This window comes from Marmota monax, unplaced genomic scaffold (genome assembly GCF_021218885.2).
Source record: "Marmota monax isolate L192 unplaced genomic scaffold, Marmota_monax_Labrador192_F-V1.1 WCK01_AAM20220418_F8-fsc00006, whole genome shotgun sequence".
Classification (NCBI taxonomy): domain Eukaryota; kingdom Metazoa; phylum Chordata; class Mammalia; order Rodentia; family Sciuridae; genus Marmota; species Marmota monax.
In genome coordinates this window covers 11,185,502-11,203,871 of record NW_026693712.1, presented here as the reverse complement: position 1 = coordinate 11,203,871, position 18,370 = coordinate 11,185,502, and the positions used below count along the sequence as shown (strand labels likewise).

Sequence of the window (18,370 nt, the reverse complement as noted above, 5' to 3'; positions counted from 1 at the left end):
AAAAAACTTAATACCAAAAAAACAAATAACCCAATCAATAAATGGGCTAAGAAACTGAACAGACACTTCACAATTGATCAACAAATATATGAAAAAGAGTTCAACATTTCTAGCAATTAGAGAAATGCAAATCAAACTACTCTAAGATTTCATCTCACTCCTGTCAAAAAGAATGGCAATCATCAAGAATACAGGCAACAATAAATGTTGGTGAGGATGTGGTGAAAAAGGTACACTCATAAATTGCTAGTGGGACTGCAAATTGGAGCAACCACTATGGAAAACAGTATGGAGATTCCTCAGAAAATTGGGAATGGAACCACCATTTGACCCAGCTATCCTACTCCTTGGTTTATACCAAAAGGACTTAAAATAATCATACTACAGTGACACAGCCACATCAATGTTTCTAGAAGCTCAATTCACAATAGCTAGACTATAGAACCAACAGAAGAGAAATACAACTGATAACAAATATATGAAAAAGTGTTCAACATCTCTAGCAATCAGAGAAATGCAAATCAAAACTACTCTAAGATTTCATCTCACTCAATAGATGAATGGATAAAGAAAATGTGGTATGTATACTCAATGGAATAGTAGTCAGCTTTAAAGAAGAGTAAAATTATGGAATTTACCAGTAAATGGTTGGAGTTGGAGAATATCATGCTAAGTGAAATACGCCAATCCCAGAAAACCAAAGCCAAAATATTTTCTCTTATATACAGATGCTAATTCACAATAAGGCAGGGGCACTAGGGAAGAATAGCATTATCTTAGATTGGGTACAGAGAAGTGATGGGAGGGGAGGGGAGGAGACCTGAGGAAAGGGCTAACACCAATTTCACCTCTAAACCTTCTTGAGGGGATGTGGGGATAGTAAAGATAGTAGAATGAAACAGACATTATTACTGTGTGTACATAAGTGATTACATGACCAATATGATTCTGCAACATGTACACTCAGAAAAATGAGAAATTATATCCCATCTATGTATGGGATATATCAAAGTGCATAAATGCATTCTACTGTTATATATAACCAATTAAAACAAATAAAAAAATTTTGAAAAAGAAAACAAAATTTGAACAATCTCTCAGGTAATTCTTAATGCATGTAAAAACTTATAGACCACTGGCATAAATCATTTGTGAGTGTTTTAGTCAACTATTTCACTGCTGTGACTGAAAGACTGACAAGAACAATTAGAGGAAGAAGAGGCTTCTGTGGGGGCTCAACAATAGAGGGCCAACTCCACTCCTTGGGGCTCAAAGTGAGGCTCAACATCAGGGCAGAAGAGTGTGACTCAAAGAAGTAGCTTCAGACATGGCCACTGTGAAGCAGAGAGACTCCACTTACCAGACAGAAAATATATACCCCAAAGACATGCCCCTGAGGACCCACCCCTCCAGCCATACCCTACCTGCCTTCAGTTACCACCCACTTAATCCCTATTGGAGGGTTAACTCACTGATTGGGTTAAGGCTTTTATAACCCAATCATTTCACCCCTAAGCCTTCTTGCATTGTCTCACACATGAGCATTTGGGGGACACCTCACATCTAACCCATAACAATGAGAAAGATAAGATATAAAACAGAATGTGATCCTCAGATGCTTTTCATATTACTCTTATTTCTATTTTGGATTCCACACTTTGAGAAATGATGATTTAATGGGTTGACTTCAAAGTTAAGGAAGTGGAATGGGGAGTTGATGCAGCAGTAGAAACCATTGCTTATACTGAAAGACCAAGGACCTGAGGAAAGGGCTAACACCAAGGAGTAATAGATTGAGTGTCAAGCTCTGTATTGTTCTGAGAATATGATCAACAGAATGAAATTTAAAGTAAGATAAATCTGGACACAAACATAGGAGACTGTGTAATTGGGAGTTGATGTACCTTGTGATGAAGGTCAACTGCTCTAAGGTCAGTAACTCAGTGGACTGTCCTCCTCTATGAGGGGCAGAGGGAGTTGCTCTAGAGGAGGTTCAGGCTATGTAAACCATCACCCCTGAGTACGTGCTGCTAAGGTGACACTTTTTGACACTTTTCTCTCTCAGGCAAAAAGAACTAGAGGAAAAAGAAAAGAATTCTGGCATCAGATCAAATGAGACTGGATCAGAGTCAGGAAAGGTGAGTCATTAACTAGGTTTTGACAGAACTGTCTTTCTCTAAGTCCTCATAGACATAGAAAGGGGTTGTGAATATGGTCAACCAACATCTTGTCCTTTGAAGGTCAGGAACCAATGTTAAAAACAAGAATATTATTGGCAATTTGCAAATTTGGCAATTTAATGTCAAATGGGAACCTTCCAGTCTAATGATTTATTAATCATTACAATTAATAAATCATAGTTTATTCAATTGTCTCAGCAGCTTGTAAAACCTTTAAACTTTATTTTAGAGAAAATGAGTTTTAACAAGTATAGTTGTTTTTTAATTGCTATTATAACAAATCACTCTAAACAGTAGCATATAACAATACAACCTTATTATCTTAAATTTCTGGATTTTAGAAATTCTAAATGGTCTCACTGAAACCAGCACATCAGTAAAGTTGTGTTCCTTTGCGGAAACTCCAGAGAAAGTTCTGATTCTTTGCCTTCTTTAACTTTTGGAGGCAACCTGCTTGTCTTCAAAGCGAGCCAGGGCCTGTCAAGTCTCTATTATGCTCTATCATTGTGACCCTGACTTTCTTGCTTCCCTCTTTCATGGATAAGAACCTTTGTATTTACATTTGATCCAGTCTGATAACCTCCCCATTTCAAACATAAATGCCAGATCTAATTCTATATTCAATACAACCCCCCGCCCTTGACATGTAAAGCAGCATTTTTGCAGGTTCCAGAAATTGGGACACAGACATTTTTATGAGCCATAATTGTATCAAGCAAAGCAAGATTAACTGGCTGCCTTGCTCTTGGATGCAATCTGATTGTCAAATCCAGTCAATACTATGTGAAAACAGCACTTCTGACATAATGTTTCCTTCTTTTCAGGATGTATGTGATGAGTTTAGAAGCCAACTAAAAAATGGACAACTCATCTGCACTCGAGAGAGCGACCCCGTCCGGGGTCCTGATGGCAAGACACATGGCAATAAATGTGCCATGTGTAAGGAGAGGCTGTGAGTATCTACCAAAAAAAGGGGTCTTGTCTGCAAGTCAGGAAAGTGCAATTTCTCAACAATGTGAGAAAGGAGAAATTGTTTTAGAAGCAGATCTTGTCATTGATGAGGGGTTTATTCACTTTGGTTGAAATGTTTCTTTTCCTCCTTTCCTTCAGGGAAAAGGAAGCAGCTGAGAAAAAAAAGAAAGAAGATGAAGAAAAGAAAAATACAGGGGAAAAGAACAACAACAAGGAGGTGATACATGCTCCACACACTAATGCCTACACTAGGTTGCTTTGCTGTTCATGAATTCATCTGAAGAGTGTTTGTGGAGGGCAGAATTTCCCCGTCATTCCAGTTAGCGTGAAAGACGAGGCTCCTTCTTACAAAGAAACAGCCTGCTCTCCAGAGCCCCAGGATCAGCTCTGATGCACACATTTGTAGGGCAAGTGACAGTTCTCAAATTATTGTGATCATATATTCAGGGAATTTCACTTCTAAAGTTTTAAAACAAACAAATAAACAGGTACCAAAAATTACAAATAAGAAAGCAAGTACCAAAATTAGAGTTCGAGAAGATAAATTCTTTAGCTGGCATTTCAGTGCCACCTAGAGTTGATTTTGGCTTTATAAATAGTGTTCACCCTATAGAACATTACATAGGGTCATCCTTCTAATCTGTCCAGAGATTCCAAATAGAAAAACAAAATAGTAAAATTTTCCTAAGCAGGTTTTCCAAGTAGTGAGGCAACTTTTCATCAGTTCACTGTACTGGACTAAACAAAATGAAACATTAATAGTAATCATGATTACTCTAAAATATTTGGGCAATATCTATTGTGCATTTTAGTGATGAAAGGCTTTGAGAATACAATTTATTATAAAATTTCAGATGATCTGAACTGGATTTCATGTAAAATTTTGGTCAATTTTCATGTTTGTAATATTTTAGAAATTTCACACCAAAAAATAACTGTGTGTGTGTGTTTGTATTTAAAATATTGAGATTTCATGTATGTGTCAAAAGGCAACTCTGGTTCATCTGTAAGTAAAAATTACCCTATTTAGAAATCCCTAATATGTATGATGTGGGTTGTTGAAATTTTACAACTGAGAAAAATTCAAGAGACAGTGACTACACATAAATATTAAACAGAAGGGACTAAACCCTTAAAGCAAGAGTTGCACTACAGGCAGATGGGTACTAAGATGAATGTTTGTGGTACTCTGGGCACCTAGAAAAGAATATGATTCTAGTTACTTCTAAAAATGATGGTTGTGAGACATTTAATATATTTATCAGGTATTCAATTTCAAATTCCAGAGATCTTTCCTGCCCCTTCCTTCCTTCCTCCCTCCCTCCCTCCCCCTCCCCCTCTTCTCCTTCTCCTTCTCCTTCTCCTTCTCCTTCTCCTTCTCCTTCTCCTTCTCCTTCTCCTTCTTCTTCTTCTTCTTCTTCTTCTTCTTCTTCACTTCTTCATGCAGCAGATTAAAGCAGGCCTGGAAGGTGGGAGACATGGCTCAGTGGTAGAGGGCTTGCATGGCATATGTGAGGCTGGGTTTGATCCCTGCGCATTAAAACAACAACAACTACAACAAAAGAAGTCCTGGAATTGTTTATGAATATCACAATTTAAAGAAAAAAAACACTATGATCTCTAGGCATTTAGCAGTATTTTTTAAGATGTTTTCATATCTCTACTTTGCCTCTTTGAAGTTAAAGGAAGTTCAAGTGACTTCTACACATCTCCAAAGCTTTAAAAAAATGCCAGGTTCTGTGGACTCAGTTATATTGGCTTCTTTTTGATGTCCTTATTTTCAACCAACAAAAAAGTCAGTTTGGATGTGTGGTTCAGTGGTAGAGCACTTGCCTACTATGTGTCAGGTCCTAGGTTCCAAAACTGGGAGGGAAAAAACACTCAGCTCTATTTTTATTTTTAAGAAGTAGACAGGATTTTTATCTTGCATGTAAAAGCAAAGCAGTAAAAAGAAAAGCCTAGTTGTCATAAGATTCCTGGTCAAAACTCTAACTTTGATGTTAACTACTTAATATTGCTGATTCATATTTTTCTCATCTGAAAATGGGGATAATGAATATTTATCTTATGGATTTCTATGACCATGACAGGAAACCTATTAGAGCATGTAACAAATGCCTGACACGTAGTCCGCATTTGATTAAAAAAAAAAAGCGTGTGTGTGTGGCGGGGGGGGGGGGGGGGGTTTAAAAATTGTATTGAGGAACAAAGCTGAACATTTACATGTTTGTAGCCACAAGAGTGTTTTCCATTCATTCCAGGGCTGTCGAATTAGACTTTTTAATGTATATAGTAATGACTACAGTTGCAGAAACAGATTTAGTGGTCAGCATCTCAAGAGACTATGTAAAAATAGAATGTTTTCTCCAAGCAGTAGTGAAATTCCACTAGGGTCAGACAGTTATTGGGAGAGATTCTGTGGACAGGATTCAAACTATTTAGACAGAGATTGGATAGAATACCTTTAAAACACATTTCATCTCAGAAATCTCATTTTTTCTTTTTTTCCCCCTTCAAGTGTTACGAATTCATATCTAACCAACCAATCATGTTTTCAGGCTTCAAAGATTAGCCTATTATAGTAACATCATCTTTCCTCCTCCACCCCCTCCTGTCCACAGGATCTGTGTTATGAATTCCGGAGCAAGCAGAAAGATGGAAAGCTTGTCTGCACCAGAGAAAATAACCCTGTTAGAGGCCCAGATGGCAAGATGCATGTCAACAAGTGTGCCATGTGTCTGAGCGTCTTGTAAGTGAAGAGGCTTATTTGTCTGTGCATTTGTTATATTATGCCTATTACTTTAAAATCTAAGAGCCCTTGGCTTCACACATTAAAGATAAATAGATCTTCAATTCTGAAGAGAACAGTTAGTTTCCAAAACACTAAGATTTTTTTTTTTTAATTTCAATGATAAGAAGCATAATCCTATGTGAAGTCCCTGTGGTAGGAAAATAGCTACAGTCTAATGACAAAATCCATGGCCTTTCAAAAGGGGGTTTAGTAAGTAACCTGGGACAAGCCAGCTCACTTTGCAGAGCCTCAGTCTCTTCTCTCTGTGAGTGAAATACAACGAATACCCAATACAGTTGTTGTGGGGATTCAAAGTGAGAGCATTTTTTAAAACGTTTCTAAACTTCAAATCACTATCACTATGTAAAGAACAATCACAATGGAGAGTTTAGATATAATACACCTGGAGAGGTGAAAGTGGGAAAGGAAAACACCTCTGTAGATGAGAGAATAAATATATTCTATTAAGAGAAAATAAAGTAATGGCCTTTTAGGATTCTGTCATTCTATATGACAGTATCATAAGTTAAACAATGAAACTTGAGAGCATTGATTGCCACAGATATGATATGAAAACTCCAACCCCCAGAACAGACTAGGCATTTTTTCAGTATGAGAAAATAGTGTTAGATTTGCTAATGTTTAGAATTGGCAAGATTAGCCAGCCTGGTGGTGCATGCCTAGTGACTCGGGAGGCTGAGGCAGGAGGATCACAAGTTCGAGGTCAGTTTGAGCAACTCAGTGAGACACTAAGCAACTTAATGAGACCCTGTCTCAAAATAAAAATTAAAAACAATGGGTGACATGGCTCAGTGGTTGAGCGCCCTTGGATTCAATTTTCAGTACCCCCTAAAAAAGAATTGTCAAGATTACTTGTCTAAAGACAATTCATTAACAAGCCTTAAAACACACACACACACACACACACACACACGCACACACATCCTATTTTTCTTTTTCCTTCTGCAGTGAGCGAGAAGCCAGTGAAAGAAAAAATGATGAAGAGTCAAGTTCCAAGCCTTCAAACAAGCCTTCAAATGATGCAAAGGTTGTTTCTTAAAAGATACCAAAATAACTCTTCCGCCTTTCACCTTTAGAATCTTGCCTTCTTCTGCAGTCTTGGGATAACAAAGATACTAATATTTGATGTAAAAGATCATTGATTTGCCACTGTTATCACTCTGGGTCATAATGAGACTTTGTGGGTCTGATGCTTTTCTTGATTTTGTGGATAATTTTCCTAGAGCATGTGTCAATTATTGCTTTAGTCTTTCTGCTTTAGGAGAAATGAAGATTCCAGTAGTTGGTAGTCATTGGTTTGAATAATACAGGCAAGTTAAACTAATCTTAAGTCTTCTGGTTAGTTTCTCTCCTTGATGTCTTTTTTTCTGTTTTCTCCAGATGATTTTCTCAGCATCAACGAATCAATAGTGTGCATTCACCATGCTGCCTTTTCTATTTTGCTTTTCAAGACTGCAAAGAAGAACCTCCATTCAGTCCTTTAACAGTGATAATCACATTTGTAGAGTTGCATTCTGGTGGGATTCTCCTGGAGCTAACAGCACATCTAATGTGGAAATGGGGAACAGTGGATGAAAGGGAAAGGGCAAGAAGGAAGGCGTATCAAGTACTGTTTTATGTTTCCCTACATTTCCAGGACCAGTGCAGAGAGGTTCAGAGTGAAGCAGAGGATGCAAAGTTTAGACAGTCTGGGAGTACCTTGGCCTCGGTTGCCGGGATCAGAGCAGTGAGTCTGAGCCCAGAGCCAGCGGAGGACTACCTAAAGCCACCTTTGCTTCCTAAAGCCCCCTAGCAAAAAAAGGAAAAGGCCCTGTTAACCTCCCCTCTCTCATCTTCCAGGATGAGTGCAGTGAGTTTCGGAAACACTTGAGGAATGGAGAGCTCATCTGTACCCGAGAGCATGACCCCGTGCGAGGCGAAGACGGAAAGTTCTACAGAAACAAGTGCCACAAGTGCAGAGCTGTCTTGTGAGTAAGAAGATTCTGTTCTGGCTGTAGAAGCAGGGGAGCTGCATTTTTAGAAACAGTTCATTGAATAACTGTGTGTGCTCATGGAGCCACGGAGTCCTTCAAATAAGTCTTTAGAATCCTTGCCCTTAACGTGAGAATACGCAGCTTGGTAGAAAGAGTAGAAGGAGTGGTTGAACTTGCTGACAGGAAACCCAGGTGTAAGTTCTTACCATGATACTTTCTGTACCACTTACATTTTTTCCGCCTGCTTTCAGCATCATAGTTAAAAGGGATCATTCCAAATCTTTGTTCTACAACTCTATTGGATTCAGCAGAGAAGTCCTTTTAAAAGCAGATTTTTATACTTAAAAATTTATTAAATCAAAATTTCTAGAGCTAAAGAATTTGTGTTTTAGAAAGGGTTTCTAAATTGTTTTAATGATCAAACAAATTTTGAGACCAATGTACAAGTTGATGATGGTGACAATCAATAGTTATGAAAAACACTAAGAATAACAATATTTATTTAACTTTCACAGAGTATGTTTTTTGAAGTAGGAACTACCAACACTGTACTCTCTATATTCTAGGAAATTGAGACTCAAAGACTCTAGGCCACTTGTCTAAGGTCACACATCTATGAAGTGATAAGAGCTCTACACCAACTCCCTGTTGCATACTTTTCTAGATGTTTTTTCCTGGTTGCTCTCTAATGTTCTGGGTTCCATAATATTTTACCAAGATTGCCCAACTTCCCACTAGACATCCCATTCACATTCCCCTTGTGATTATTACTTTAAATAATAATAATAATGATGATAATGATGATGATGATGATATTTTGTTCCCTTGCTCAGTCAAAAAGAAACTTTTGAAAAGGTAAAACTTCATAAAATGTCATTCCACATTAGAGCTTCCGAAGAGGAAAAAAGCCCAGGTTCACCCAATTCTTCTCTGGTAAGAATGACTATTTTGAAAACCTATTCAAGAATTTAATTCACTTGCATTTTCACTACAGCTGCTCCTTTTGCATAATTCCCATTTGCTAGCAGGGTCTGGGGAGGCTGATTGGGTGCAGCCCCAAGAGAGAGCTTTGCTTAGAGGACTAGATGCAGTTCATGCTTGGTGACATCTCTGGGATTACTCATCAGTGCATCTTTCTGCTCTTTGAGATTATTAGCTGTGATTGCATTGGGAACATTCTGAAATTTTAAGAATTGGGTGGGACTAACTCAATGTGTAGTTAAACATGTAGTAGGATGCCTTAATTTTCTAATATCTGCAGGTCAGAAAGGTCCATCACTCAGCTTCCACTCATTTGCCTCCTCCAGCCCAATCCCTTCCTAATAGCCAAGAACACACAGCAAATCATTCTGGAAAGACATTACAGGGAGGCAAGGGCAGAAGCCAGATAATCCATGAGAGACTGCAGTAATTCGTGAAAAAGTTATGCTGGCTTTTACCACCATGGAGGGTAGAGCTCCTCAGAGGTGGTGGGATTCTGGCTCCACTTTAAAAGTGGAGTCAAGAGAATTTGTTCAGAGTCAATGTACTAAGAAAAGAAGCATCCTGCCTTTGTTGCTTCTGTCTTTTGCTTCTTTTGTGGGGCTTTATCCTGATACCAATCATTGCAGCTACAGTAACCTGAAAATACAACGGACTTAACTAGTTCAGTCCAGATTTGCCAAGATTCCTAGAAGTTCCTGTCTGAAATCTCCCTGAATATTTATATTAATATGGAACTCACTACAGTCTAAAGCAGTTTATTTAGACGTTTGAATTATTTATCAAAACAAAAGAACAAGTAGTTGCTGCCCAAATCCCTTAGAGTATCAACGGTTATAATACCGTTGCATTTTTAATTTCTTCTTTGTGTTTGTTTCAGAGTGTAGTTTCCAATAAATTTATTGATTTGTTCTAAGTTGTCAGTTTCATTGGCATATAGTTATTCACAATGTTTCCATGTTATCCTTTTAATATCTGTAGTTGATATGTCTTTTTATTTTTAAGAATGGTGATGTGTATTTTTCTGCCTTTTTCATTGACTTCACAGGTAGATATCACTCTATTAATCAATCTATTAATCTCTTCTAGAAGCTAGCTTTTGGCTTTGTTCTCTTTATTTCATTACTTTCTCCTTTTTTCCATTCTGGTTTCTTTGAACTTAATTTGCCCATCATCTGCTGGATTCTTGAGATAGTAGTTTTCATAATTGATTTTAAAACTTTCTTATTTTTCAATCTGTATAAATTTTAAATTTCTCTCAAACCACTGCTTAAATTGCTGAGATTGGATAGTTTATATATATATATATATATATATATATAAATATTTATTATTTTTAGGTGTAGATGGACACAACACAATGCCTTTATTTTTATGTGGTGCTGAGGATTGAACCCAGGTCCCACCCATGCTAGGGGAGCGTTCTACTGCTGAGCCACAATCCCAGCCCCTAGATAGTTTATATTTTTGCTGTCCTTTACTCTAAATCATTTCTAAATTGTATCATGACTTTCAGTCATGAGTGATTTAAGACTCATTCTTGTACTTTAAACCTGCCAATTCCCTCATACTTAAAGTATATTTCTTATAAATGATAATAGGACCTTCATGTTCTTCCTGCTTGACATTTCTGTCTTGTAACATTTATAATCACCATCAAATTTGTCTTCTGTCATCCTATTTGTTTTCAAATCTGTTCACCCTCCTTTAATTCTTTTTCTTTTGGTCTTACTTTTTTTTCTGAATAATCAAATTATTTTTGTTGTTTTTGCTATCACATTAAGTATTGTTCAACTCATACTTCCAAAAGACTATAAAAACATGTTTCTTCTATGTTGAAAATACAATGATTACCATGGAAAGTGTACTGATAACTAACATTTACTGAGCTTTTGGAATGCAGTAGACTCTGTATTATGCATGCATTCAAATACATTACTTGATATAATTCCAAAATCAATAATGTAAGAGCTACTATTATTGTTATTCAGGTGAGGAAATTAAGGCTCAAAAAATCTAGATAAATTGCTTCTCTACTTAGTGGCAGAGCTAGGTCTCAAAAACCCATGCAATTAACTAGTATTTAGCTGAGTTTTTTTTTTTTTTTCCTTCTAGGATGTACATTAACAGCACCTTCCTTTAAAAAGTGGATGTTATTTTTTGTGTGATTAACATCCTAATTTTCTTCCTAGGCATGCACAGCTTACCATGCCTGGTACTTCATGGGATTTATGCTCTTATTGTTTTGTTCTCCTTGGTTCCTTTGTTTAGAAAGTCGTCTTTTATACTTAAAAGAAGCCAAATCCAGGAGGTTAAGTCTGTCTAATATGGTGTGAAATAAATATGTAGTTTGTATCACTGTCCTGTTCCTAATCATTTACCCAGATGTGATTAAGGAAACCAGGATGTGCTCCCAAACCCGTCCTTTTCTTTGAATGCTGTTAAGTAAGTCTGCTTTATGCTTTGTTTGTTCAGGATTCCGAGATGTGCAAACAGTACCGAGTGCTGCCAAGGATGGGTTTTCTTTGCCCAAAGGATTTACAGCCTGTCTGTGGTGATGATGGACAAACATATAACAACCCTTGTATGCTCTGTCATGAAAACCTGTAAGTATGCAGGATGCACCTCAAAACTCCCAGAGCAGCCCAGCGATAGTGTTGACCTACACTAGTGTACTGATATCATATCATGTTGGTGTGTGTGTGTGTGTGTGTGTGTGTGTGTGTGGTGCTGGGGAATAAAACTCAGGGCCTTGTGCAAGCAACTGAGCTATATCTCCAGCCCTGTTGGGGAATATTTTAGTCATTTATAAATCATAACAGTTAAAAAATTCAAAATTCCACATCTTTCTTATATGTAATAGAAAGGATTCACTGCTATTTCTTTGATAAAACTGCTTACGTATACTGTTATATTCTTTACTGAGTAGAAGAGAACACAAACAGGGGTTTGGCTACAGCCATTACAGAGCTTCTCTATAAGCTCACGTATACTTATGGGAGCATGGACATCATCCGTCCTGCACATAGCTAAGGAAAGCGTGGAGAACCACTGCTGTGTAGAGTCAGCCTCACCTATGATGTCTAAACAAGTCCTATGGCTATAAGAGAGTCACTGACTTCCCACCTTCTGTGAAACTTCTTATTGAAGGAAGTGGTTCCATACAAAAGACAGTGCAAAACTTGCCAGGTGTCATGCTCACCTGTAATCCCAGTGGCTCAGGAGGCTGAGGCAGGAGGATCTCAAGTTCAAGGCCAGCCTCAACAACTTAGGGAGGACCAAAGAAGCATAGTGAGATCCTGTCTCAAAATATAAATAAATAAATAAATAAATAAATAGGCTGGAATGTGGTTAAATGCCCCTGGGTTCAATTACCAGAACCAAAAAAAAAAAAAAAAAAAGGAATCCCAGAGCAAATGGCATACTGATGTCTAGGTTAATTCTAATTTATTACTGTCCGTATAATCCAAATTGCCTCATCATTCCTTTGATATCTTCATTAAAAAAGTGGAGACAGTTCTCTAAGCAGCTGACTCCACAGGTTATTTAGAATAACTATTAGATGTGAAAATATTTTTATTTTAAGGAATCTATTTTATTGCTTTTACTATTGGTTTTCACTTTGCTCCAGTAGACCAGCTTTCAATGAAACTATGGTGATGGAGTTTGGCTTTTCCATCCCACGCCACCCTAGACTTACACTGCAGTTCAATTACTACTCGGGCCTTCTTTCAACACTGCAAACAAGGTCCAGGATATAAGGAAGAAACTCCTTGATATCCTCATTTTCAAACCTAGAAAATATCTGAATTGGCATTTATTCTATTTTGAATAAAATAACTCATAAAAGAAAAAAAAATCCCCAGGTCACATACTTAAAAACATAAATTATGCATATAAGTGCTTATGTGTTCTAGGAACTATATGTAAGTATATAAGGTATGGTAGATAGAATAACTTCACATTCAGTCAAGGAGTCCCTATAACCTGCTATGGAGGGATATTGGCATCTTTGTTCAGAGAGGTTTAGAGAGTTCAGGTAATTCATTAAAAGTTACAAAGCCAGGAAATACATTAGACAACATCTTAGCCTTGTTGATTTGGGTCTAAATAGTTTTTTTAATTATTTATTCACTGTACTCCAGTTATATCCAAAGCAGTAGCTCAATAAAACTTTGTGGAAGCAAGGATTCCTTTGGTAATATAAAAAAGTTACTGCTTTTAAGAATAGAAAAATAATGATGTAACATGAGAGACTTGTATGCATAACATCTATGGGCTTATGGGTGACTTATAAACCATTTATGAACCCTACAGAATTTAGAGTTAATAAGCCTTGTTTAAGCAGTGAATATTATCGTCTAGGAGATAAGTTGTTGTGTATACTGTACACCCAGTCCAGAAATCCTCCAATTCCTTTTCATTACAAGTATCAGGAATTAAATCATCTATATAATTTCATCAAACTTTGTATTAACTGTATAGGCCCATAAAAATTGATCCTCTATTCAAGGGAGATTTAGAGTCAGAAACTTACATGATGAAAATATTAATAAAGCATGCCTCAGGATGTATTGTTTGGCAAAAGAATCTGGGAATATATATTATAGAGAAGAGAAGACTCAGGTTATCCCAGACAAGAGGGGCCATTTTTTTTCAATGATGTTAGAGAAGTTGTAGGGGAGAAATTTCAACATAAATTCTATCCAAAGACAAAGTGCCCTTTCTTGTTAGACAACCAGTTTCCAACCCCAGAGGCAAACAAGTCCATGTTTGATTCATAATATTTCTTGAGTGATAGGCACTATAATTCCTACTATTTAAGATTATTTCAAATGATGAGGTACAGACTGTTTGATGGTGTCTTTGTTATATTTTCCGTGGCCCCAAGTCATATTACATAAATTTAATATAGTCAGCCTTCTCTCTGGGATCTGATCTTCCCATCTACAAAATCATGACCTGTGGAGTAGATGATGTCCAACATTCTGAAATTCTATGAGTATTAGTGGATGAAATGTGACAGTGTAGGTTCAGGGCTAGAGGATATCTGGAGCAAGAGAGACTGAACCTAGAGGATGAACCCTGGAGAATGGTTGCATTTTGATCCCAGGCCCTTCTAACTCCAGTTTTTGATGTTCAGTTTTACTTACGTTGATCCTTATTTATATATCATGTAGGATTCTTGAATCTTCTTCTGTTCTGTTTTAGGATGCGTCAAATGAATATACACATACGTAGTGAAGGGAAGTGTGGGGAAAGCAGCATCCCAGAAACCCCTGTGGACGCACAGGCATCTGTGAGTACTCGGGACTTCCTGTTCAGAGTGTTAGAAGCAGCTGGTCTGCCTCTGTCCTCTTGTTCTGGGTGATGGAAATTTCTCAGGCCAGAGAAGTGACACTAGGTCTGGTAACCCCAGAATTGGTCATATTTTTACTGTGAAGATAATTAAGTAATGATTGAAATATGTAGGAATAATAACACCAGTTTACATTTTAGACTCATTACTTGACTCGTTAATAGATTTTTATGAGCAATGTCTCCAATCTAACATTACGGTTTGCAGGGTAATTTTTATTCTCTATAAACCACATGAAAAAGATGAAGCAGAGAATAGGGGTAGGGTCAGAGCTGGATTGCAGCCATTTCTATGTAATGCTCATATCATCTCATATTACACTGCATTTAATTTTCCCAAGCCTTGAACATTGATCCATTTCATTTAAATCCCTGCAAGGATATTTTAACACATATAGTTATATGTCTGTCTTTGATAGTCTCCCTGGTAACTTTATTGAGAAGTTTCTTCCCCAGGCAAAATGATTTATAACCTGGAAAAAAATTTCAAATAAGAGAAAACACTTAGTTAGAAGATAAATATGGGCACAAATGAAAGTTTTTAATGTTTTTCATGCATGATACCTTTGGTGAATCACATAAATACGGTAAGCCAAAGATCTCAATGAACTATTGAAAATAATCACTAAGCACTGACTTTAAAACACATGGAACAGCATCTAAAACACAAATAACAACTTTTATTATGATGATCACTGTCATTATTATACCTAAGACCAGAGTATAAATTTAGAGATAGTCCCAAGTATAAATTTAGAAAAAGACCCTGGCATAGTGCTTAGTTAATGTAAATAAATAAATATTTTGACTAATTACATTTTAATGTGACTATACTTAATATTTGCATCAAACAAAATGAAAATATCTTAATAAACTATATTTAACAACTTTACTATTTTTCAATGGGCTTTACTTCATGCCACTGCCACAAAAAGCTTTAGCAATAATGGAATTAAAAATATTCTGCTAGATTTGAAAGCAACACTAAATGAGTCCCTATTGCCTTGATGTGGGAAATTGGGAATACTAGGAGTGTGATCAGGTATTTCTGGTCTCACAATAGCAGTGGGAAGGCAGAGTAGAGTAGACCAAGAACCAGGAAACCTCTATTTCTTTCTCATGTAACTTGACAGGCAATTATCTATGTTGGATCTTTAGACATCCATAAAAGACAAGGCTAGTTCCTATGTTATTTTCTAATCTATTCCATATATAAATTCTTGATACTATTTTATTGACAGAATATACTGTTCTCCTTCCTCACAAACATACCTCTTTGCATATATCTCAGAAAGAAGATGTGGAAATAATCTTTATTCCAGCCAGATAGACCACACCTCCCTGTAACAAGCATCCTGTGTGGGTGACTTGACAAAAACTACTTCAGGAGGAGCTTGCCTTAAGGTTACACTTATAAGATATATATATTTTTTTCAAATAATGAAGAATCTTGCCAGGGGGTCGGCACCCAGGGCTTTGGAGAGTAGTTGTTTCCTTTAATTTCTGGGTATTTCCTTTCCACTAGAGTTCCACAGCTGGTGTTATTAATGACAGGAAAATTTTTATAGTTTTCTTTGGTGAAACAAATTTCTGTACCAGAAGGTTTCCTGGATGTGGGTGCAGTTTCATCTACCTCTGTGTGGTTTAGAGTGATCTTGGGTACAGGTGGTACAGATGGGCATGGCTCAGTATTGCACTGCTGGTTATTATGGTGGTATATTCTGGGTTAGATATAGGTTAGAACCTATTGCCTGAGCTTTACTGCTGGGTGGAAGATCGTCCAAGAGAGTCTGGCATCCCAAGAATGAATTGATGCCAGGCAGTGGCAACTTTCTCAAAAAGTAGGTTGAGGATCCTGAAACTCATACATTTGCTTACTATCTAAGTTGTGCTTTCTATTATACAGAAACTACTAAGATTTACGTAGCTCTTTAGAGTTGCAAATACATTTTCCCTTTTGCATCTTCATACCATTCTTATGATTAGAGCAGGAATTGTCACCTTCCCCGTCTTATAGAAAACCAACCTGGGAGAAACTCTGCCATTTATCCAAGTTACTCAGTGCAAATCTTGAGTCAAGTGTGTGTCTTCTGACTTCATAATCCATTCCCTGTCATGATTCCTTAGTCATCAGGAGATTCTGAAAAACAGTCACTGTAAAGAATATCTTATTTCAGATTTGCTATATCAGGCAATAGGTTCCAACCATCAGGGAATATACAGCCATGGTAGTCATCTGAGCACTGTTGGACCATGACCCATCTATGGCAGCTGGACCCAAAAGTTCCCACATAAAGGAAAATACAAATATAATTTTGTGAGATGAATAAATAACTATTCTCAACGTTATGACATATTATCAAAGATTTGACAAGACCACAGCTTGTCCCTTTCAAACCAAAGGAAATCTTGTTAAGCTGATGTGTAGGTACTGAAATAAATAGTTAAGTTTGGAATGACTTAACTGCTCTTGCCATGATGGTAATAGCTGATGATATGCAGTTACCAAGAAGGACAGTCTTAGGCCTTCACCCCCTTTTAATTTTTTTTTTTTAATTTTGATTAATGTTTTAAATTTTGAGTTCAACAGTGTTTGAAAACAGGTAAGCCAGGAAAGGAGTATAGCTGATTCTATTCTAAAGGTGCAAAACAAACTGTAATAGAAGAGCATTAATATCACAGGCATTGGATTCAACATGACCTAATCTGAGAATTTAGTAAGCCACTAAGATCTGAAGCCCAATTTCCTCAACTATGAAATAGTGTTAATGACACCTACCTTTTTTATCATCACGAAGGTCACATGTAATCAAGAGCAGAGTTAAGCTATATTCATTTCTGTATTATCTACCTCAACAGGAGTTCAAACATGCTAGGAGCTCAAACGATATTCATAGGAAAACACTGGATAAAATGTGAAAAGAACTATAAATTGTTAATTCTTAGCAGAGTGCAGGAATCTCTGATTAAAGTACAGCTGTGTACAGTTCAATTCTCTGCAGTGTCCCTGACTTCTATCATCTGACCTTCCCATCTTCTCTTCCAGGACAAATGATTCAAGGATTGGTGGATGCAATGAGGGAAAAAATATGCCCTAAATTCTGAACCTCCTACCTTCGTCATCTGTATATATAAAGAATGCTTCAGAGTTCTTCTTATTTACTATAGAAAACAATGCAGAGCTGTTGGGACTGGACCCACTGATTTTCAGTCTTTTTCCATCTCTTTCCTCCTAGACACTGTGGTCTTAGAGCACACAGAAATCCCCACCTGGTCTGTGCTCTGAAATGCCCTGATCACAGTGTTGTCTGTCCAACTGCCCGTTTAATAAAAGTAGACTCCGCAGAACACCCTTTGGGGGATTTCTTTGTCACTGCCTAAGATAAAAGGAACCTTTTTTTTTTAAATTTTTTACAGAAGCTGGATAAACTCTACCCTTTTGTCTTGCTAATAAACTCACTGGTAGACAGACTACTCATTTTCTTTATGTTCAAGTTGCTGTCATAGTTGGGAAGGAGTGCCTAGGTAGGGAGAAGGCAGTGTGGACCCCTATGCATCCAGCAGTATATAAAGCTGCCTACTACAATACCAGTTCTCCTATTTGGCTCCTACATTTTCATGAAGAGCATAACTATCTCTCAGTTACGTAAAGCCATCCAGTGAACTAGCGAACTAATGAATAATTTCTCATACCCAGCCATGTTACCTCTTGACAATTCCATATATGGGTGCTTTGTACCCATAATCTGGGAAAGACTAAGGAAATGATTACCCATATGTTCAAGTCCCCAGAGTAGCAATCTCCAATAAAACAGTACAATCCACATCCATGCTTTCAAATTTTCTAGAGCTACAAAAGAAATGAATAAATTTAATTTTAAATAATGTATTTTATGTAGTCCCATATACCAAAGCTCTTAATGTAACTAACATAAACTCTTTAACTTGCAAAGTCTTTGGTATAGGTGTGTATTTGACACGTTAAATACATCTCTATTTGGACCATCCACAGTCCAAGGGCTGAAGCTAACAGGCATGGGAAATGAGGAAAGGAGGAACCAAGCATTAGGTATTGGTGGAATGAAATGATGTGT

At 37.1% G+C, this 18,370-nt stretch overlaps 1 protein-coding gene across 4 annotated transcripts in view; it reads left to right on the top strand.

Annotated features, from left to right (window-relative positions):
- Positions 1-18,100, top strand: part of Spink5 (serine peptidase inhibitor Kazal type 5) — a 171,413-nt gene extending 153,313 nt beyond the window's left edge. For 3 of the 4 annotated variants that reach the window (XM_058584235.1, XM_058584236.1, XM_046460253.2), the window contains exons 32-42: positions 2,066-2,138; positions 3,005-3,132; positions 3,291-3,369; positions 5,774-5,901; positions 6,913-6,991; positions 7,601-7,690; positions 7,804-7,931; positions 8,771-8,870; positions 11,394-11,524; positions 14,130-14,217; positions 17,323-18,100. In XM_058584235.1, the coding sequence (XP_058440218.1) occupies positions 2,066-2,138; positions 3,005-3,132; positions 3,291-3,369; positions 5,774-5,901; positions 6,913-6,991; positions 7,601-7,690; positions 7,804-7,931; positions 8,771-8,870; positions 11,394-11,524; positions 14,130-14,217; positions 17,323-17,331 (1,033 nt within the window). In that variant the 3' untranslated portion in view covers positions 17,332-18,100. The remainder of the gene's footprint in view (positions 1-2,065; positions 2,139-3,004; positions 3,133-3,290; positions 3,370-5,773; positions 5,902-6,912; positions 6,992-7,600; positions 7,691-7,803; positions 7,932-8,770; positions 8,871-11,393; positions 11,525-14,129; positions 14,218-17,322) is intronic. The other variant, XM_058584237.1, reaches the window with a different exon arrangement.
- Positions 18,101-18,370: the final 270 nt, after the last annotated feature.